We start from the raw sequence: 22,941 nt of genomic DNA, 5'->3' as shown, positions 1-22,941 counted from the left end.
ATTACTCAAGTGAACATTTCTAGTGGGAGGACATTAGGGGTGGCTGTGATACCCCATCCACAGACCAATAACCTCAAAGCACTCAGTCCAAAAACATCATTGTCTGGGTCCCCATATAAAGAACATTCACGTGAGTGAGGTGCCTGAGGAATTCTGTACCATTGAACCATTCCTCAGCATGAGTCAAAGTCTTCAGGAACCTGGAGGAGGAAAAAGAGAGACTCCCTGGATGAGGGGGTGGCCTATCAAAATTTGCTATTTCAAAAAAGTTATACAGTAATATGGATATTTTGTATTACACCACATTTGTTGTCAATGTTTTACAATTATTTCCACTCCAGGCAGTGACCAACTTAAACATACCCATGAGTTAATCACTTGAGTAATATAGTCAACCTCAAATGAAAATAAAAATTAGAACAAACTAGCAATCAAGTATCCTACTTAAGTGCTTGTAAAATTGGGGAATAAAAAGGAATGACTATTTAGGAATACGGCAAGATGATAGCAACCATAAAAGAGAATAAAAAATACTTTATCTCTGCACTGTAATCCATCAGTTTAATTCCTTAGAAAAATGTAGCTTTTCATCTCAAATTAGTGTTTTTTAAAACTTGAATTGGGGATCCCTGGAAATATGCATCCATTCCTGCGAATCCCTGCAAATACTGTCACATACTTAGGAATACCCTGTCCTATCTTCCAAAAGCAGGAGTACAAAGGAGTGTCATGGTTACAGAAAATTCTTTTTATTAACACATTAACAGCAACAGAAATAATGTGCTAGTAGATCAACAAATACAGAAAAATTCGCAAAACTGATGACTTGGGGACATTGAGATGTGTTTATGAACCCTTTGAAATAGGAGGATCCCAGTTTAAACATCTATGCTTTAAATGCTCCTGAATGGCCTAGGTGCATTTTTAAGATTATGCCCCCTTGTTCTTGATTCCCCTATAGGAAACAGTTTCTCCGTATCTACCCTATCAAATCCTTTTAACATTTTAAACACCTCACTGAGAATACAAGGGAATGCAAGCCAAGTTTATGCAACATGTCCTCATAAGCTAACCCTCTAAGCCCTGGTATCATTCTGGTGAATCTGCACTGCACCCTCTCAGAGTCCAATACAGGAAACTTTGTGTTATCCGGAGGCTAACTGTCCGGAATACTTGAGCCACCGGCAAAAATCAGGAGCCGTTTTCGTTAGGTTTTTTTTCTTCTCGTTGCTTTTTTCTCAACAGTCAAGCTCTGCACGGTCTCGCTGAAGCTGTTGCTAAGCTACAGAGACGCTTGGACTGTTTAGAAGCTGTTAAGCAACAGGGTTTGTTGACAGATACGGAGCTCAAAAGCTTCCGTATCTTTCAACATTAGCGCTGGTTTGTCCGGCAGTTTTGAGGGAACGGCAACAGCTCGGTCCCATCGGTGCCGGATAGCACAAAGTTTCCTGCATATCCTTCCCGAGGTGCAGTGCCCAAAACTGATCGCAGTACTCTAAATGGGCTCTGACCAAAGCTCTATACAACTAAACCATAACTTTCTCCCCTTTGTAATCTGGCCCCCATGGGATAAAGGCCAACATTCCATTAGCCTTTTTGATTGCTTTTATGTACCAAGACATGCACCTTAAAGAATTTTTTTTTAAACTTGCATTATCGTGTTTCCACCATGACTAGAAACAAACTAATGGAATATAAATTAAAACCAAATTAGAAACGTCTAGTGAAGGGTCCCAGACCTGAAACGTTAACTCTGTTTCTCTCTCCACGGATGCTGCCTGGCCTGCTGAGTATTTCCAGCATTTTCTGTTGTTATTTCAGATTTCCAGCATCCGCAGTATTTTGCTATTATAGAAACTTCTAGTAATCAACTACAAGCCCACACCCAACATTTCAGCAGCACCCCCGCCTGCCTCCTTACCCCCACCCCTGTCTGCACAATGCCAACTATGAAAGATCAGCATAGGAATTCTAATAATTGGACATCCTATTAATCTCATGACACACAAGAGATACTGAATCAAGGAAACAGCAGCTCCCATACCTGCCAATTTGCCGGTAACAATATCAGCAGACTGTTCTCTTTAGAGACCCAAAATGATAGGTCTTGACAGAAAGGGAAAATAACAAGAATTCAAGGGGGGGGGGGGATGTTACACTTTAACCAATATATTCCCTTCTACACTTTCCTTTGTCTTTTAAGCTGCCAAGATTCTGAAAAAAAATCTACCTTTTGGCAAGACATCAATCCCATCAAGATTCTAAAGGAATATAAAACTGCAATTCTGTTCAGCAACATCTTTGAATGTTAGTCATTATAAAGATATGAAAAAGGTCTCAGATGGTTGTCATTTTAAATGCTACAAACTTAGCTTTACAAGCGGACTATATTTCATATTCCTTGGTTTGTTCTTTGATTCTATCAGAGGCATCAAGGCATCAATTTATGTCAGAATGCTGGGGAATGGCATTGTACAAGACATTCCTATTGTATGCCAGTTGCATTTTCCATACAATCAATGTCCTTTCTCTTTGGTCTTTAGTGTATTACCCAAGTGATAGATAACACTATTCTATTGGTTAATATACTGAAGACCAAATCAATTTCTGAACACTGAAGCAGAAAACAAAGTATTGATTGGCAACTTCAACAAAAGAGTTTTTTCCCTAAATAAATTAGGGTATGGATCTATCTACAGTACTCCACAAATTACCTATCACCTGCTGAGAATACAGGGGGACAACTTGTTTTTTGTCAATAAAACTCTAACAGACAACAGAAGGAAAGTGACAGCAGCCCAGAAACAACTCTAATTTCAGTATAACACAATTGATTATTCATTGAGAGTCTCTGTCAGCTGCTTGATTGAAAAAACACCCAACAGTTCACCTATTTTGGTGTTTTTTTTTTTAATTGCTCTTGGCATGTAGGGAACATTGGTAAAGTGACATTTATTGCCCATCCCTGGTTGCCTTAAGGTGGTGGTGGTGGTGGTGAGCTGCTGGCTTGAACCAGTGGTGATGATGCTGCCACAATCAGGTTAGGTAGAGAATTCTAAAATTTTGACTCAACGACAATGAAGGAACAGCAATAAATGTTCAAGTCAGGATAGTGCGCTGCTTGGAGGTGATGTGTTCCTACAATGTTGATAGCATTGTCCACTATGATGGCTATTAATGAGGAAGTGAACTATAGAATCAGTCCTGCTGGATTAGTCATGACCAACCTTTCACAAAAGCTATGGCAAAACCTGCAGATAAGGATTAGAATCTTCTGTGGAACTACCAACGCTGCTATATGGCGCTAAAATCAAAACTCTCTTCAGGGCTCATCTTTAGCAACTTTCAGCTTTCTTCAATTGCCAATATCTCATAAATCTTGCCATCAGTGGAATGATCCAATACCTGCAAAGCTAGCCAACCGATCATCACCTCTCACAGGCCTTCCCTTTTGTTCTTTCATCCCCTCCCCCAAACTTGCTTTTTCATCCGTTTCATTTCCTGCTTTTTTCTCAGTTCTGACGAAGGGTCTTCGACCTGAAATGTTAACTGTGTTTCTCTCTCCACGGATGCTGCCTGGTCTGCTGAGTGTTTCCAGCGTTTTCTGTTGTTATTTCGATCATTATGTTACTTTGAACATGCTGCTCAATTGTCCCCCTGGATATGCTAGTTAACAAGATCATTTTTTCCAAACTGCGACCATTAGAGTGGAAGTATCACAAGTATATCACGTGCTCACTTGACTGATCAACCACTCTAGGGGGGTCAGATACACCAACAAAAATTATTCTGCAAGCTGCCCAGTATCATACAGAACAGATGCACCTGCTATAATCGCTAAGACTGTGTACAATAATACAATACATACCACTATATTCACATTGCAGCAAAAGCTGATCTTTAGCAATGCCTGCCTAACATGCTGTTATTTTAGTCTAGATATTGGGTCAATAGCTCAGATTTTCTCAGGAAAAGTGACTGTTATGCAGAATCCCGACAATTTTCTGCGTCATTTCCAGTGAACAGTGGAAGTATCTGTCCTAAAATGTGCAGGCGTGCACCTACACTGCAGTGGATTAGAAGAGCCCTGCTGGTATCAGCTACACCATCCGAAAGAGAGTCTCCTCACCTGTACATCATTTCTTCCACCAGAAATCGTATGGCCCCCAGAGAAACAGGGCATTCTAGGTCCTCCTGAGCTCCTGCCACTAAGCTGCTAGAAGCTTTTAAATCAGTGATTTCTCACCCATCCACAGCAAATTCCCACACCATTTCTCCCGAGATGATGCAAATGACACTGACCCCAGAAATATGTATGGCATCTGTGTATTACAGGCTGGGTGGGTGCTTTATGCACACCACCCCACTTCTGGTTGGACTGACACTCGATTGGCAAATGTATGCCCTCATGTGCACTCCTACCACATCATATATTGCAATTACATTTTATGAATGAATGGAATAGCATTGCAGCAGGTAGCACACAAGCACTACACAAACCACGGGCTGGACTTTGCTGTGAAAATAACGGTGTGGCTAACAGTGCTCACCTTTATTTATGTGCAAATCAGACAGCAACTTCTGGTGAGTGCACATGTGCAGTTAAACATGAATATCTAGAAGTTGCTGTCTGAAATGTGACATTCCTCCATAAGCTTCCCGGAAACGGCATCCCTCGCTGTCTGGCTCCCAATTCAAATGTACTGCACAGCGTAAAGTTCCTGTCCTGACATCATAGATATGGACTAAACTTTCCAAAAAAAAATTAGGGCTCATCCATTCCAGTCTTCTTAGGCAGTCTCTCGGAACTGAGGATGACTTGCTTTCACATTAAAAATGAGTTCGCAGGTGACTGATGAGTCCAATGCGGGACCTACAGTCTCTGTCACAGGTGGGGCAGACGGTGGTTGAAGGGGCGGGTGGGTGGGGTGCTTGGGTTGACATGCGCTCCTTGCGCTGCCTGCGCTTGGCTTCCGCTTGCTCCCGGTGAAGAGACTCAAGGTGTTCGGCGCCTTCCCGGATGCTTCTCCTCCACTTTGTGCGGTCTTGGGCCAGGGATTCCCAGGTGTCGATGGGGATGTTGCACTTTTTCCAAGGAGGCTTTGGAGGGTGTCCTTGAAGCGTTTCCTCTGCCCCCCTGGGGCTCTCTTGCCATGCCGGAGCTCCGCGTAGAGCGCTTGTTTTGGCAGTCTCATATCGGGCATGCGGACAATGTGACCCGTCCATCGGAGCTGATTGAGCGTGGTCAAAGCTTCAATGCTGGGGATGTTGGCCTGAGCAAGAACACGGACGTTGGTGCGCCTATCCTGCCAATGGGTTTGCAGGATCTTGCGGAGGCAGCATTGGTGGTACCTCTCCAGTGCTTTGAGGTACCTGCTGTACATGGTCCATGTCTCTGAGGCATACAGCAGGGCGGGTATCACTGCTGCTCTCTAGGCCATGAGCTTAGTGCCGGGTTTGAGGTCCTGGTCTTCAAACACTCTCTTCCTCAGGCGACCGAAGGCTGCACTGGCACACTGAAGGCGGTGTTGGACTTCGTCGCTGATGTCTGTCCTTGTTGACAGTAGACTCCTGAGGTATAGAAAGTGGTCCACGTTGTTCAAGGCCTTGTCGTGGATTTTGATAATCGGGGGGCAGTACTGTGTGGCAGGGGCAGGCTGGTAGAGGACCTTTGTCTTACGGATGTTTAGTGTAAGGCCTATGCTCTCGTACGTTTCGGTGAAGGTGTTGACGATGGTTTGGAGTTTGACCTCCGAGTGAGCGCAGACGCAAGCATCGTCTGCATACTGTAATTCGACGACAGAGGATGGGACGACCTTGGATCTGGACTGGAGGTGACAGCGGTTGAACAGTTTCCTGTTTGTTCTGTAAATTAGCTCCACTCCAGTGGGGAGCTTACTGAGGGTGAGATGGAGCATTGCAGCAAGGGAGATCGAGAAGAGCGTTGGTGCGATGATTCCAGTCGAAGTACCCTTTTAATGGCGTGCTAAGTGCCAAACAACCTCTCTGCCACTGAAGATTAATTCTATTTTGAGGATGAGACTGACCAATCGCAAGTATAATTAGCCCACTAACTGGGACAGAGCAACGTATTTATTATTTTTCTAGTTTATAAAAGGGGGAATGAAAGTTAAGTTGGAATGTGTGACATTTGGTATGACTGTTACTCAGTATGTTCACTTGCAGTTTGTAAAATAAAGCGGCGCAACCATTCATATCTCACTAAATGCTAATCAGTTTGCTTACTGAAATATTGGAGAAGCACATGTGAAGAACACAATATGCAGTTGAGATCCCAAGGGGATACTACTGTTACAACCCCACATTACACTATCATATAATTAGATATTGAGCTGTACAGGTAAACTCTTGAACATAAGAGATGCAGGGTCTGTTTATAGGAATGATGACTAGTACTGCCAAACCTGAGAAATTATGAAACCAAAATTTGTAACAATGCTTACAGGGAGGGGAAGAATCTAGAGGAAGTAGGCACACTATTATCCTTAAAGGAGAAGAAACTAGATAAAGTATTGCCCAAGTGTTAAGTTTTTTGGTATAGCACTAGATATTTTACTCAGGTTCACCATCAACAAACACTCCCACGAATGGATCGAACGTCCCCTGCAACCTGGATCATACCATTAACTTGTCTAATATCTAGATCAACAACATGACCCAGGGATTGAGCAGCAAACTCTTGCCACTGTACACCAGCTTACTGGAACATACCATGTCCTCACCTTCGGTAGGCTGAATCAGACCAAGACCCAGGCTATAAAGTAAGAGACAATTTATTTAATATAGGAACAAGTAAATGACCAGAATTAAGGACAAAACGTTTCAATAATTACAAACTTTACTATTCTCCTTAATATATCAAAGTAATAAAAATGATTTATCTGAGCTATCTTTCAAAATACAGCAAACATTGATAATAAAGACTTCTTACAGGGTGAATCACTGCCATGGAGTAAAACTAGCCCAGTTTCTCTGCTGGCTACAGATTGTAGGCTGATGAACTAAGCAAAGACAGTCCAATATAACAATGTAAAGGAAACCCCTGACCACACAGAGTTGTATGTCAAAAAGGATAACCCCAAAAGAAAAAATCAGTGGTCCAGCACCTGCTTACAAGTACTACCCATGTTATCATATCAGACATAGCTGTCAAACACTACAGCCTTAGTTGGCTTGGTGCTTTGGTGCCAGATACCTTGGCCAACTTATTTCAGACATATTATGAAGATATGTCAGAAGAAAAGCCCTTAACACAAATGTTCTCTCAAACATTCAAACAATGCTTTTAAAAATATATATGGAATACTAGTCCTTAGATTGAGTTGCCCCTGTAATAATCCAATTGACCTTTGCCAGCTTGCACAACATTTCTACAGTATCTTGCAGAAATACCCCCAGAAATTAGCCGTGTGTACAGGTATTAATAATAAAGGAATTCAAATCAATGACCAAATACAGACAAAAATACATTCTACCACAACACATTAAAAAAGACGTTCAAAATGTTTTTTTTAAATAAAAAGATAAAATGCTCCATCACTGTTTTGACTTTCCTTACCACTAGGCTGCTGCAGCGACAGTACCAACTGGATGATATCCTTCAGTGACTCCAGTGATTGAAGGTCAATCATCACAGCCCCAGGACATTGCTGCAGGAGGTCCTCAGGGCAGTGTCCTAGGCCCAACCATCTTCAGCTGCTTCATCAATGACCTTCCCTCCAACATAAGGTCAGAAATGGGGATGTTCACTGATGACTGCACAGTGTTCAGTGCCATTCACAACTCCTCAGATAATGAAGCAGTCCAGGCCCGCGTGCAACAACACCTGGATGACGTTCAGGCTTGGGCTAATATGTGGCAGGTAACATTCGCGCCACAGAAGTGCCAGGCAATGACAATCTCCAACAAGCGAGAGTCTAATCACCTCCCCAACATTCAACAGCATTACCATCGCCGAATCCCCCACCATCAACATCCTGGGGGTCACCATTGACCAGAAACTTAACTGGACCAACCACATAAATACTGTGGCAACAAGAGGAGGTCAGAGGCTAGGTATTCTGCGGCAAGTGATTCACCTCCTGACTCCCCAAAGCCTTTCCACCATCTACAAGGCACAAGTCAGGAGTGTGATGGAATACTCTCCACTTGCCTGGATGAGTGCAGCTCCAAAAAACACTCCAGAAGCTCGACACCACGACACCATCCAGGACAAAGCAGCCCGCTTGATTGGCACCCCATTCACCACCTTAAACATTCACTCCCTCCACCACCGGCATACTGTGGCTGCAGAGTGTACCATCTACATGATGCACTGCAGCAACTCGCCAAGGCTTTTTTGACAGCACCGCCCAAACCCAATGACCTCTTCCACCTAGGAGGACAAGGGCAGCAGGCGCATGGGAACACCACCACCTCCAAGTTCCCCTCCAAGTCACGCATCATCCTGACTTGGAAATGTATCGCCAATCCTTCATCATCGCTGGGTCAAAATCCTGGAACTCCCTCCCTAACAGCACTGCGGGAGTACCTTCACCACACGGACTTCAGCGGTTTAAGGTGGTGGCTCACCACTCGGGTTGCAAAATTCCGGGAATTTTTTTTAAAAAGAGGAAACTTTCCATGGGAATTTTCAGGAATTTATGGGAAGTTTGAGTTTTTTTTGCACACTGATGGTTTTTGTCTCTGACCCTTATATTATCTTTGTCATCAAAATAGACATACTGTTCCATACAAATAAAAACAGGCTTTCAAAACTTTATTTAGATTATAATTTTGAACTTTATTGAACCCCCACAAAAAAGACCCACCTAAAATAAAATAAAAAGAGCGTCAGCTTATTTAGCCTGTAATTTGTCCTTATTTTGTCCCTTTGAGTCTTCTACTCATGAGTCTTCTACTCATCATTGCTCCTCCTGATTCTCTGACTCTGGCTCTGACGTGTCCATTTCCTCCTCTGTCACTGTCTAGCTGTGTGGTGGACACTTCTGTATCTGGCTCAATAAGTTGTAGGTTCGCCCGGATAGCCACCAGTTTCTCCACTCTCGTTTGTCAGCCTGTTGCGCACCTTTGTATGCGTATTCCCAAAAAGTGACCAGTTTCGTTCAGAGGCCGCTGATGAAGGTGGGATTTGGAGTATCACCGATGCAATGGGTGACAGGGCCTCAGATGCACAAAGTCCCTTCCGCCAGGTATGTGCACGGATATGCTTGCATGGTTCCCATATCCCGTCCCCATTCCAAAGACCTTGGTAGAGAACTTTGCCAGACTTCCCAGAACTTTGCCCACGTCTAGATTGAGGTGGTGTGAGAGGGTAGAAATCACACTGTAAGCGCTGTTGATCGGTTCTCCAGGAAGTACTGGTCTCCCAACATGCTTTGGGTCCAGCACGTATGCTACAGCATGAATCGGCTGAACACAAAATTCTTGACGTGTCTGTATGAATTGAACAATTGCCTTCTCCTCTGCTTTGAGCAGCAGGGATGTGGGTAGGGCATTACTGATTTGTTCTTTTAAAATCAGCAAAAAGCCCGAGAACATCTGACAAGACAGCGTCATCTCCTTCAATCTGAGCAATTGCAGATGCTACTGGTGAGAGTAGTTTAAGGCTGCTAACCACTCTCTCCCAAAACACATCATCCAGCAGTATTTTCTTGATGGTGGTTTCCATATCCCCAGACTGGGATATTGCTACTTCCTGCAGCGACTCCTTACCCTCCAGAAAGCTGTTGTGCATTATGACAACGCCACTCCATCTAGTGTTGCTGGGCAGCTTCAGTGTGTTGTTCTTGTTCTTTGTCGTTTGCTTGGAGTTGTAGGTTGCTGCAACTACCTGTTTTCCCGACATACTTAACAACTTGCTTGGCTCTCTTGTACAGTGTTTCCATGGTTCTCAAGCCCATGATGTCCTTGAGGAGCAGGTTGAGCCCATGAGCTGCGCACCCAATAGACGTAATATGAGGGTAGGGCTCCTCCACTTGAGCCCAAGCAGCCTTCATATTCGCAGCATTGTCAGTAACTACTGCAAAGACCTTTTGTGATCCAAGATCGTTGATGACCGCTTTCAGCTCATGAGCAATGTATGTGCCTGTGTGTCTGTTGTCCTTTGTGTCTGTGCTCTTGAAGAACACTGGGAGAGGAGTGGAGATGATGTAGTTTATGATGCCCTCCCCTCATACATTTGACCATCCATCTGAGATAACTGCAACACAATCTGCCATCTCTATCATTTCTTTGAGCTTTCCTTGGACTCTGTTATACTCAGCCTCCAGCAAATAAGTAGACAAAGCATGTCTGGTGGGAGGACAGTATGCAGGGCGAGTAACATTGAAAAATGTCTTCCAGTACACACTGGCTGTGAGCATGAGGGGTGAGCCTGTCGCATATACAGCTCGAGCAAGGCACTTATCTGTATTCTTCTGGCTATGGTTATCCATTGTATCAAAGAACCTTCCAAGTGGGCCAGGAGTTGCTGATGATAAGGAGCCTGATGCTGAATGTGAACCATCATCTTCTTGAATGGAAGCAGAGGAACTCTGGGCTGACTGCTGTGAGCTTTGAGTGAAGTTGTTGCATTTGGATAAATGCTGCTGCATCTTTGTGGCATTCTTTACATATAGCTTTGTACAGTGTTTGCACATGTACACAGTCTTTCCATCTTTAATGCCTGGGGTAAAATGCTTCCACACATCCGACGGTAAACGTGGCATTGTTCTATGCAGAGAAATAAAGGGCATTCATCTCGGTGTCGAACTGCGGTCGATCAGCACGATTGCAACAGGGTGAGTAAATTTTTTCTGATGCTCCATGTGATGGAAGCATGATCTGTGCACGCACAATGCTACATCACCAATAGAGGAAGCTAATCGCTCATCCACTCATCTAACCAATCAGGACACATTTGTTCACAGTCACACACAAAACTTGTAATTATTAAAATGACCCAAGTAAGAAGATAAACATATATTGATTAAGAAATTCCTTAATAATTAAGATTCCATCTCAGTTAGTAATTTTAAGAGTGCACCTGTGAAAAAAAAGAAATACATACAAAAAAATATATAATGCTAGCATGTGCTTTTTTGGGCAAAATTCCCAAGATAAACTTCCCGTGGAAAATTTCCAGAAATTTCCCAGAAACTTTCCACCCCTTCGCAACCCTACTCACCACCACCTTCTCAAGGGTAATTAGGGATAGGCAATAAATGCTGGCCTTGCCAGCGACGCCCACATCCCTTAAAAACGGATTAAAAAAAATATATAGCATATACAGCCAGTAGGCTACTTTCCTCAGATTGATGGCTCTGGATCAGCTCTCAGACTGATTCCAAGTAACAGTCTGCATTACTTACAATGAAGTTTCTCTGAGAATCATGGGGATACTCCCAGCTAGTAACATCAGCATTCAGAACAGTCTAGTGGTCAGGAAACATTTGACATTTTTTAATTCCCAAAAAATATTCCATATAACTATGTATTTTTCAATATAAAATGTGTGGAGGAGTTGAGGTGATTTTAACAAAAATCACTCCCCTCCCCTAGACTTTCCTTCCCCTTTAAGAGACTGGTACTGAGTTAAGTATCTTGTAAGATACTTTACAAGGTTTACTATCATAGATCAAATGCCTCAACTAAGTTTGACAAGATAAAATCTAGCCAATCTCCCATGGCAATGCTCATTATAAATCAAGAATACACTTTGATAATGCTAATATTATGAAATGTATAATGTATCATTTTGCTGTTAGAAACATAGAAACATAGAAGACAGGAGCAGGAGTAGGCCATTCGGCCCCTCGAGCCTGCTCCGCCATTCAATGAGATCATGGCTGATCATCCAAGTTCAGTACCCTGTCCCTGCTTTCTCTCCACATCCCAGGTATCAGTCTGGTGAATCTTCGCTGCACTCCCTCCATAGCAAGAACATCCTTCCTCAGATAAGGCGACCAAAACTGCACACAATACTCAAGGTATGGTCTGACCAAGGCCCTGTACAACTGCAGCAAGACATCCTTGTTCCTGTACTCAAGCCCTCTCGCTACAAAGGCCAACATACCATTTGCCTTCTTAACCACCTGCTGCACCTGCATGCTTACCTTCAGCGACTGGTGCACAAGGACACCTAGGTCTCGTTGCACTTCCCCTTCTCCCAATCTATTGCCGTTCAGATAATAATCTGCCTTCCTGTTTTTGCCAGCAAAGTGGATAACCTCGCATTTATCCACATTATACTGCATCTGCCATGCTTCTGCTCAATCACCCAACCTGTCCAAATCATACTGGAGTTTGCGGCATCCTCCTCACAGCACACACGCCCACCCAGCTTTGTGTCGTCTGCAAACTTGGAGATATTACATCTAGTTCCCTTGTCTAGATCATTTATATATATTGTGAATAGCTGGGGTCCTAGGACCGATCCCTGCGGTACCCCACTAGTCACTGCCTGCCACTCGGAAAAAGACCCGTTTATTCCAACTCTTTGCTTCCTGTCTGCCAACCAGTTCTCTATCCAAGTCAGTACCTTGCCCCCGATCCCACGTGCCTTAACTTTACATGCTAATCTCTTATGCGGGACCTTATCGAAAACCTTCTGAAAGTTCAAATACACCACACCCACTGGTTCTCCCTTATCTATTCTACCAGTTACATCCTCAAAAAATTCCAGTAGATTAGTCAAGCACGATTTACCTTTTGTAAATCCATGTTGACTTTGTCCGATCCTGTCACTGTTTTCCAAGTGCTCTGCTATTACATCTTTTATAATGGGTTCTAGCATTTCCCCCACTACCGATGTCAGGCTTACCGGTCTATAATTCCCCGTTTTCTCTCTACCACCTTTTTTGAATAGTGGGGTAACATTAGCTGCCCTCCAATCCATGGGAACTGTTCCAGAGTCTATTGAATTTTGGAAGATGACCAGCAATGCATCTACTATTTCTAAGGCCACTTCCTCAAGTACCCTAGGATGTAGATTATCAGGCCCTGGGGATTTATCGGCCTTCAATCCAGTCAATTTCCCTAACACCATTTCCCTACAAATACTGATTTCATTCAGTTCCTCCCTCTCATTAGACCCTATGTTCCCCGACATCTCTGGGAGGTTATTTGTGTCCTCCTTTGTGAAGACAGAACCAAAGTATGTATTTAATTGGTGTGCCATTTCTTTGTTCCCCATTATAAATTCCCCTGATTCTGACTGCAAGGGACCTACGCTTGACTTCACCAATCTTTTTCTCTTCACATATGTATAAAAGCTTTTACAGTCAGTTTTTATGTTCCCTGCAAGCTTACTCTCATACTCTATTTCCCCCCCTCTTAATTAATCCCTTTGTCCTCCTTTGCTGAATCCTAAACTGCTCCCAATCCTCAGGTTTACTGCTTTTTCTGGCCAATTTATATGTGCTCTCCTTGGATCTTATGCTATCCCTAATTTCCCTTGTTCGCCACGGTTGAGTCACCTTTTTTGTTTTATTTTTATGCCAAACAGGGATGAACAAATTCTGTAGTTCATCCATGCGATCTTTGAATGTTTGCCATTGCCTATCCACCGTCAACCCTTTGAGTGACATTCCCCAATCAATCCTACCCAACTTGCGCCTCAGACCATCGTAGTTTCCTTTATTTAAATTCAGGACCCTAGTCTCTGAGTCAACTACTTCACTCTCCATCTTAATGAAGAATTCTATCATATTATGATCGCTCCGACCCAAGGGGCCTCGCACAAGATTGCTAATTAATCCTTTCTCATTACATAATACCCAGTCTAAGATGGCCTGATCTCTAGTTGGTTCCTCGACATATTGGTCCAGCAAACCATCCCGTATACACTCCAGGAATTCCTCCTCCACAGTATTGTTACTAATTTGGTTAGCCCAATCTATATGTAGATTAAAGTCACCCATGATAACTGCTGTGCCCTTATTGCACACAACTCTAATTGCCCGTTTAATGCCATCCCCAACCTCCGCATTACTGTTTGGAGGTCTGTATACCACTCCTACTAACGTTTTCTGCCCCTTGGTATTTCTCAGTTCTACCCATACAGATTCTACATCATCAGAACTAATATCCTTCCTTTCAATTGTGTTAATCCCCTCTTTAACCAGCAATGCTACCCCACCTCCTTTTCCTTTTTGCCTATCTTTCCTGAATATTGAAAGTTCGGGTGCAGTTGTGCTTAACTTGACCTATCCCTTTAAGTCACCAAGTCTCATTGTAAGTAGGCACGCCCTCAGATCAAATACAGCTAGTGAGGAAAGTTTTCAGGTTGGAAGATGCTTATACATTTCCAGCTCCAAGTCAGAAGAAGCCAAATGACTTCCTTTCTGACGAAGGGTCATTGACCTGAAACGTTAACTCTGTTTCTCTCTCTACAGATGCTGCCTGGCCTGCTGAGTATTTCCATCATTTTGTTTTTTATTTCAGACTTCCTTTCTTACATTTGACATCTGAAGCGAGGGTCACAACGCAGACACGAGTCAAAAATAGACAGATTAGCTAGAACACACGGCGCAATTGAAGCTACCAAGAATTTGGGCTTTAGGAAACTGGATGTATAAAGTTAAAACTTTTCTCAACAAGGATCGCATGATGCACCTGCTCCCAGCATAAAACCTCAAACCGGACAACAAAGCGCGTTTTTATAGTCCGATCCACCGCACTATTGCACAGCCCACGCACCTGCGGCACATAAAATAGAGTTTTTCCGCTTCTTTCCAGCTTTCCAGACGAACACCAAACCCAGCAGCCTCTCTTCCTGCGGTGTGAAAACATCTTTTTGCAAGTGGTTCCGAATGGCAATCATAGCAGATGCAGAAATGATAGTTTTCTTTCTTTTGCTTAAAACTCAATCCAGGAAGTCTCTGAAGATTAGATAACGTAGTGTTATACTGAGAGTGCAATCCTCACAACAACGATGGAAAATGTTCTTAAATATTTTGTTTTAGTAGCTGGAGATCGTATAATCCAAAAATATACAATTTATTACTGAAAAAGAAACCGTTCCTCTAACACATCCGGCCTGTACCTTTATTTCACCAACTGACAGACGCTTCCTGCCGACGGAAGCGCGAGGGAAATAATGCGCGTGCAGCTCGATTTCCTCAACCAAACCGAGGCTCGGCCCGCCCACTGATCCCATTGATTGACAGTCGTTTGCTTAGCAACGGAACTGCGCGAGGTGGTTCGATGCGCGCGCGCGCTGCTTCCGTTCGCTTAACGGTTTTTCTCCCCTCCATTTGAAATAAAGGCAGCAAAGGGCTCGTAGCTAGCACGGAGGGGTTGATAGTCTTTTGAAGGCGGCATCAGCTGTCAATCGTGAGAAAACCCTTTTAAACATCAGAGTGACTGCTGCCAACGGACCGTCGCTGCATTTAAACAAATACAGCTGTGTTCATTATTTTTTAAACCTCTGAGACATGTGCAATAGTTTAAAATATAAACAGAAAATGCTAGAAATACTCAGCAGGCCAGGCAGCATCTGTGGAGAGAGAAACAGAGTTAACGTTTCAGGTCGATGACCCTTCGTCAGTGTTGAGTGTTTCCAGCATTTTCTGGTTTTATTTCAGATTGCCAGCATCCGCAGTATTTTGCTTTTGCAATAGTTTAAGTTTTTTAAAATGTAATTAGTTGCTTTTCATCCGCTATAGATCAGACTTTGACAGGGTAGAAATTGGTTTAAGCCCTTTTCTGCTGCAACATGTGGACGTAAATACGGCCCCCTTACAACAGTGACCACTCCAAAAGTACTTCATTGGCTATATATCGCTTTGAGACGTCTGGTGGTCGTGAAAGGCGCTATGTAAATGTAAGTCTTTTATTAATTTCAAATAAAACAGGCGGCTACTGGTCGCTGCCTAATGGCCCAGAAATTTGGGTCCCAACGCGTGAGTACGCACGGGGTACTCACGCATGGACCCGATGGAAGTGCCGGTTTCTTGCATGCGCGGGAAACCGGCACTTCCGATCCTCTGAACGAAGGGATTCAGAGTTCGAACACGTGCGCGCGGGAGTCTGCGCGTGCGCTTTGAACTTACGTTTTTTTTACAGGTTTTTTCGTGAGGGTAAGTCTTTAGATTTTAGAAATGTAAAAACCAGGCGTAAAGCCTGCATTTTAAAAGGTAAGTGGTCAATTAATTAAAATTAAAACATTTTTTCCACAGGTTTATTATTTTTAAATACTTTAATGCAAGTAAGTTTATTTTTAGCCCCGTTTTTTTATAAAATTATTTTTTTCAAAAATTTAAATTATTGTTTAAAATAGTTATTTAATGTAATTTATAGTTTATTTAAAAAGTGTGATTTTAAAAAAAAAAAAAAAAAAAAAAATATTTGAAGGTTTACTGTTATTTTGGGGCCCGTATATTCATAAGTTTAGACAGGTCTTCCTGTCAATCTTATGAATGGGCTTTTCCCTCCTCTGATTGGCTGCCCATGGCTCACATGATCCCAGGGGACGCATCGCACTAACTATGCCCCTGGGACACGCAAGCACAGCGTGCCGGGAGTTGGAGCAGGCCCCGGAGCGGAATTCCACGGGAGCCCAGAGCTCAACTGCCGGCGCGCAAGGTAAGTGCAGGTCGGGGGCTTGTACCCGCAGGAAGCCCCCGACCCGAATTTCTGGGCCAATATCTGCTGACGCCAATTAAAGGCAACACCTTTTAAAGGGGCGGTGTACTATGGCTGTGGACAATGGCAGGCACAGGAGAAACTGTAAGTCCCCACCTGCTTTTCTGACACTGCTGGAGGTATTGGTGGAGGAGGTTGGCAGGAGGAGGGACATCTTCCAGATGGCAAGAAGACATCAAGACAAGCTGCCAGGTGTGAGGTGGCAGAATGGGTCAGTGCCAAAAGTATTGCCCCCCAGGACATGGCTGCCATGCAGAAAAAAGACCAATGACCGCACAAGGCTAGTTAAGGTAAGCCTCCTAACTCCTATCTCATTACTTTCTGCTTAGCCTTGCACTGCCTGTTGGCCCAGCACTTACAACCCTTCCCTCCCCGATTTACCAGCACTCTCCTCCAATCACTGCAGCACACTTTATGCCACCACCTTCTGCTCCTACTGTAGCACTCTGCTACTTTCCTCACTATTACTTCCTTACACCTCTGTCATTTTTCCTGCCCTGAGATGCAAGGCCTGAAAACTTCTCACTACTGTAACACTGACACATTTCTTTCATCCTTACAGGGCAAGCTTGTGTGCAGTAAAAGAAGCAGGCAGCCATAGTAGGAGAACCATGTTTTATCCATGTGTTGTCCCCACTTGAAGAACAAACAATGGTCCAGAAGCTCCACACAGCCCTCGGGAAGCAGAAGAAGAGGGCAGCACTACAAAACCGGTAACGTCACTCGACCTTACACTTGCAGACACCAGCTCAGAGATTAGGGCAGGGCACCCCATGTAGATCACAGGATAGGCTAAATGGGTCTGCACATAGAGATGCACCCAGCTGTAGTGAGCATGAGCAAGGGCAGGGTGATAAGCCAGCTCAGGAAGCAGCTCATTCAAGGAGAGCTCACATCCTAGCACTGCTGCACAGGGTACAGATGAAGACGTTGAGTATTCACCATACATAAGGGGAGTGATGAGTGCGAGTCAGCAGAGAGTGCTGTGAGTTTGGGTAAGTGTGAGAGTTCTTTAATTGTTATTTCTCTTTAAATCATTATTGATAAGATTACTTAAGCAGTTTAAGTAAAGGGGAAAAGTTAAATATTTGGGATTCTGTTGGTTTAAGAAGAGTAAAACAAGGTAACACTGCAGTAGGAGTAAATTGGCACAGCAGGCAGTGGAAACCAGTTCTCTAACCAATCAGCAGGGGTGACTCATTTGGCTGTAAACAAACAAACAGTACAAAAAGACCAGTGCTAGTGCGAGCAAGCACTGAGGGCGAGTCAGCAGAGAGTGCTGTGAGTTTGGGTAAGTGTGAGTTAGGGTAAGTGGGGTGTTAGGTGCTCTTTTCAAACTTTAACTCTGTGGGTTGTAGTTAATAAGGCCTTTCTGGTGCAGAGTGACTGTTGGTAAACCATTTAACTGGTGTAATTAGAGGGATTGATTTAATTTAAATCCTATTAATTAAAGGGGATACTAGCATCTATAATCGGGCAGAGGGAGCCCATAACTAACAATAAAAAATTTAATTAATTACATAGAATGGAGCAGGTGATGTGTTACTGTTGCGAGATGTGGGAGCCGGTGGACCCCATTGAGGCTCACGGTGATTATGTCTGTGACAAGTGTCTGCTGCTACAGGAACTCCAGCTCCGTGTTGATGAGCTGGAGTCTGAGCTTCAGACACTGCGACACATCAGGGAGGGGGAGAAGTACCTGGACTCTGTGTTTCAGGAGGTGGTCACACCTATGAAGTTAATTAATTCAGATGTAGCCCATGGTCAGGGACAGGACGGTGTGACTACGAGTGAGGCAGGTATGGGGATCCAGGAGGTAGTGTTGGAGGAGCCGCAGCCCTTGCTCTTGTCCAACAGGTTCGAGGTTCTTACTCCCTGTGGGGACGGGAGCACAGACTGCAGGGAGGATGAGCAACCTGGCCACAGCACCGTGGAACGGGGGGGCCATTCAAGAGGGGGGAGTAAATAGAAATGTTGTAGTGGTAGGGGATAGTATTATTAGGGGGATAGATAGAGTTCTCTGCAGCCGAGAGCGAGAGTCCCGAAGGCTATGTTGCCTACCCGGTGCCAGGGTTAAGGACATCTCCTCTGGGCTGAAAAGAAACTTGCAGTGGGAGGGGGTGGATCCAGTTGTCGTGGTCCATGTTGGTACAAACAACGTAGATAGGACTAGGAAGCCGGTTCTGTTAAAGGAGTATGAGCAGCTAGGGGTCAAATTAAAAAACAGAACCTCAAGGGTAATAATCTCTGGATTATTACCTGAGCCACGAGCAAATTTGGCTAGGACAAATAAAATTAGAGAGTTAAATGCGTGGCTCAAAGACTGGTGTGGGAGAAATGGGTTTTGCTTCCTGGGACACTGGCACCAGTACTGGGGCAGGAGGGAGCTGTTCCGTTGGGACGGGCTTCACTTGGCCAGTGCTGGGACTAGAGTCCTGGCGGATCATATAACTAGGGCTGTAGAGAGGGCTTTAAACTAACTAGTGGGGGGGAGGTTCCTAGAGAGCAAATAATAAAAATGACAACAGAGAAGGTCATAGACTTAGGTAGCAGTGGGGAAATTAAAAACCAAAGCGTGTCAGGAAGGGGAAGAAGGTATGGAGTAAAAGGTAAAGTAATAAAAAGGGCAAAAGCAGGAACTAAGTGTCTCAAAACATATTTGAAAGTTCTCTATCTGAATGCACGTAGCGTTCGTAACAAAATAGACGAGTTAATGGCACAAATAACTACATATGGGTATGATCTTGTGGCCATTACAGAAACATGGCTGCAGGGTGACAATGCCTGGGAATTAAACATACCAGGTTATTTAACGATCAGGAAGGACAGGCTGGAAGGAAGGGGAGGTGGGGTGGCTATGTTAATAAAGGAAGGAATCACTAATACAGAGAAATGATATTGGGTCAAAAGATCAGGATAATGAAACAGTTTGGGTGGAGGTAAGGAATAATAAGGGGAAAAAAACACTAGTGGGCGTAGTCTATAGGCCTCCGAACAGTTGCAACTCTGTTGGACGGAGTATCAATCAGGAAATAGTTGAGGCTTGTAATAAGGGAACATCTATAATTATGGGGGATTTTAACTATTATATTAATTGGACAAATCAAATTGGGCAGGGCTGCCTTGAGGATGAGTTCATTGAGTGTATTAGGGATGGGTTTCTTGAGCAGTATGTAACTGAACCGACCGGGGGCAAGCAACCTTAGATCTGGTCCTGTGTAACGAGACAGGATTAATTAAAAATGTCCTAGTAAAGGATCCCCTTGGAATGAGTGACCATAACATGGTTGAATTCCATATTCAATTAGAGGGTGAGAAGGTTGGATCTCAAACAAGCGTGCTAAGCTTGAATAAAGGAGACTATGAAGGTATGAGAGCGGAATTGAGTAGAGTGGATTGGGAAAATAGATTGAAGGGTAAGACGATACATGATCAGTGGTGTACATTTAAGGAGTTATTTTACAACTTCCAAAAAATATATATTCCGCTGAGAAGAAAAGGGTGTAAAAGAAAAGACAGCCATCCATGGCTAAGTAAAGAAATTAAGGATAGTATTCGACTAAAAACAAGGGCATATAAGGTAGCCAAATCTGTGGGAGGATAGAGGATTGGGAAAACTTTAAAAGACAGCAAAAAATAACAAAAAGATTGATTAAGAAAGGGAAGATAGATTATGAAAGTAAATTAGCAAAAAATATAAAAACAGATAGTAAGAGTTTTTATAGTTATATAAAAAGAAAAAGGGTGGCTAAAGTAAATGTTGGTCCCTTTGAGGATGAGACTGGGAAATTAATGGTGGGAAATATGGAGATGGCAAAAACACAATGAATATTTTGCATCAGTCTTTACAGTAGAGGACACTAAGAATATCCCAACACTGGACAAACCGGGGGCTATGGGGGGGAGGAGCTAAACACGATCAAAATCACTAAGGAAGTGATACTCGGTAAAATAATGGGACTCAAGGCGGATAAATCACCTGGACCTGATGGCTTACATCCTAGGGTCTTGAGGGAAGTGGCGGTAGGGATTGTGGATGCATTGGTAATAATTTTCCAAAACTCCCTGGACTCAGCAAAGGTCCCGGCAGACTGGAAAACTGCTAATGTAACACCCTTATTTAAAAAGGGCAGTAGACAGAAGGCTGGAAACTATAGACCGGTTAGCCTAACATCTGTGGTAGGTAAAATTTTGGAGTCCATTATTAAGGAGACAGTAACAGGACATTTGGATAATCATAATTTAATAGGACAAAGTCAGCATGGTTTTATGAAGGGGAAGTCATGTTTGACAAATTTGCTGGAGTTCTTTGAGGAAGTAACATATAGGGTGGATAAAGGGGAACCAGTGGACGTAGTGTATTTAGACTTCCAAAAGGCATTTGACAAGGTGCCACACAAAAGATTATTGCTTAAGATAAAAAAATCACGGGATTGGGGGTAATATTCTGGCATGGATAGAGGATTGGCTATCTAACAGAAGGCAGAGAGTTGGGATAAATGGTTCATTCTCAGACTGGCAATCAGTAACAAGTGGTGTTCCACAGGGGTCAGTGCTGGGTCCCCAACTCTTTACAATCTATATTAACGATTTGGAGGAGGGGACCGAGTGTAACATATCAAAGTTTGCAGATGATAATAAGATGGGAGGGAAAGTATTGAGTGAGGAGGACATAAAAAACCTGCAAGGGGACATAGACAGGCTAAGTAAGTGGGCAGAGATTTGGCAGATGGAATACAATACTGGAAAGTGTGAGGTTATGCACTTTGGCAGGAAAAATTGTAGAGCAAGTTATTATCTTAATGGCAAGAAACTTGAAAGTACTGAAGTACAAAGGGATCTGGGGGTCCTGGTGCACGAAACTCAAAAGGTTAGTATGCAGGTGCAGCAAGTGATTAAGAAGGCCAATGGAATGTTGGCTTTCATTGCTAGGGGGATAGAATATAAAAATAGGGAGATATTGCTTCAGTTGTACAAGGTATTGGTGAGACCGCACCTGGAATACTGCATACAGTTTTGGTGTCCATACTTAAGAAAAGACATACTTGCTCTCGAGTCAGTACAAAGAAGGTTCACTCGGTTAATCCCGGGGATGAGGGGATGGACATATGAGGAGAGGTTGAGTAGATTGGGACTCTACTCATTGGAGTTCAGAAGAATGAGAGGCGATCTTATTGAAACATACAAGATTGTGAAGGGGTTGGATCGGGTGGATGCGGGGAGGATGTTCCCGATGATGGGTGAAACTAGAACTAGGGGGCATAGTCTTAGAATAAGGGGCTGCTCTTTCAAAACTGAGATGAGGAGGAACTACTTCACTCAGAGGGTGGTAGGTCCATGGAATATGCTGCCCCAAAAAGCTGTAGAAGGTACATCATTACATAAATTTAAAACCGAAATAGGCAGTTTCCTAGAAGTAAAGGGAATTCAGGGTTACGGGGAGCGGGCAGGAATTTGGACATGAGTCTAGGTTCGGATCGGTCATGGCCCTGTGGGTAGCGGAACGGGCCCAGGGACCGTGTAGCCTGATCCTGCTCCTATTTCATGTGTCTAATTCTGTTGATTCAGGAAATGGTTCTGTGATAGTAGATTGGCGGTTAGGATCAGATCAGCCATGATCTTATTGAATGGCGGAGCAGGCTCGAGGGGCTGATTGGCCTACTCCTGCTCCTATTTCTTATGTTCTTAATCCACAAAGACCTTCTAAGTGCACTGGGCTGTCTGCCAGCAAGTTTGTGCACAATGTCGGAGAGCATGGAGGAGTACAGCTCCCAACTGTGTACTGTTTGACTACATGGCATCAAGTCCATGCAGTCAAACATGGAGCAAGTGGTCAGTGTAAGATTATAATTAATTTACTTATTAATTTGTCTATTAACACTTATTTTCTTTATATATGTATACAGTTACTAATTTGTTAAAACACATATATATGGAACCATAAGTAGCTCACAAAGCAAAGTAACCAATCATAACCAGCTTAGTGAAAAGACTGATGGGAAACACACTCATCAGCTTGACATTCGAGTAGACTATAGCTGAACAAGACACGGGGGAAAAAAAACATAAAGTCATAGACCTTGAAAAGACAGGAGTTTAATAACTTGGGAAGAACAAGGCTAGAATTTATGCAACTATAGGAACCACAGTGATAAGGGAGGTTCAATAGACAGATAAGAAGGGGTCGTTTACCACAATAACATCTCTTGAAATGGGTGTTTTTCAGTGGAAAGTAACAGACGGTGTGAGATCAGGGGAGAAGAGAAAGGACTTCTCGGGAGAAAGGGAAGTTGA

General features: G+C 43.5%; 1 protein-coding gene across 2 annotated transcripts in view; it reads right to left on the bottom strand.

Moving 5' to 3' along the window:
- The window catches only part of LOC147125086 (exocyst complex component 1-like), a 189,892-nt gene extending 174,722 nt beyond the window's left edge, over positions 1–15,170 (bottom strand). Inside the window, exons 1-2 of one of the 2 annotated variants that reach the window (XM_085997193.1) lie at positions 15,047–15,170; positions 14,701–14,882 (exon numbers count right to left, since the gene is read on the bottom strand). In XM_085997193.1, the coding sequence (XP_085853319.1) occupies positions 14,701–14,824 (124 nt within the window). In that variant the 5' untranslated portion in view covers positions 14,825–14,882; positions 15,047–15,170. The other variant, XM_085997183.1, reaches the window with a different exon arrangement.
- Positions 15,171–22,941: the final 7,771 nt, after the last annotated feature.

Source organism: Somniosus microcephalus, chromosome 1 (genome assembly GCF_052327205.1).
Source record: "Somniosus microcephalus isolate GS21.2 chromosome 1, FLI_Smic_1.0, whole genome shotgun sequence".
Taxonomy (NCBI): Eukaryota; Metazoa; Chordata; class Chondrichthyes; order Squaliformes; family Somniosidae; genus Somniosus; species Somniosus microcephalus.
This window is presented reverse-complemented; position numbering and strand designations above follow the sequence as displayed.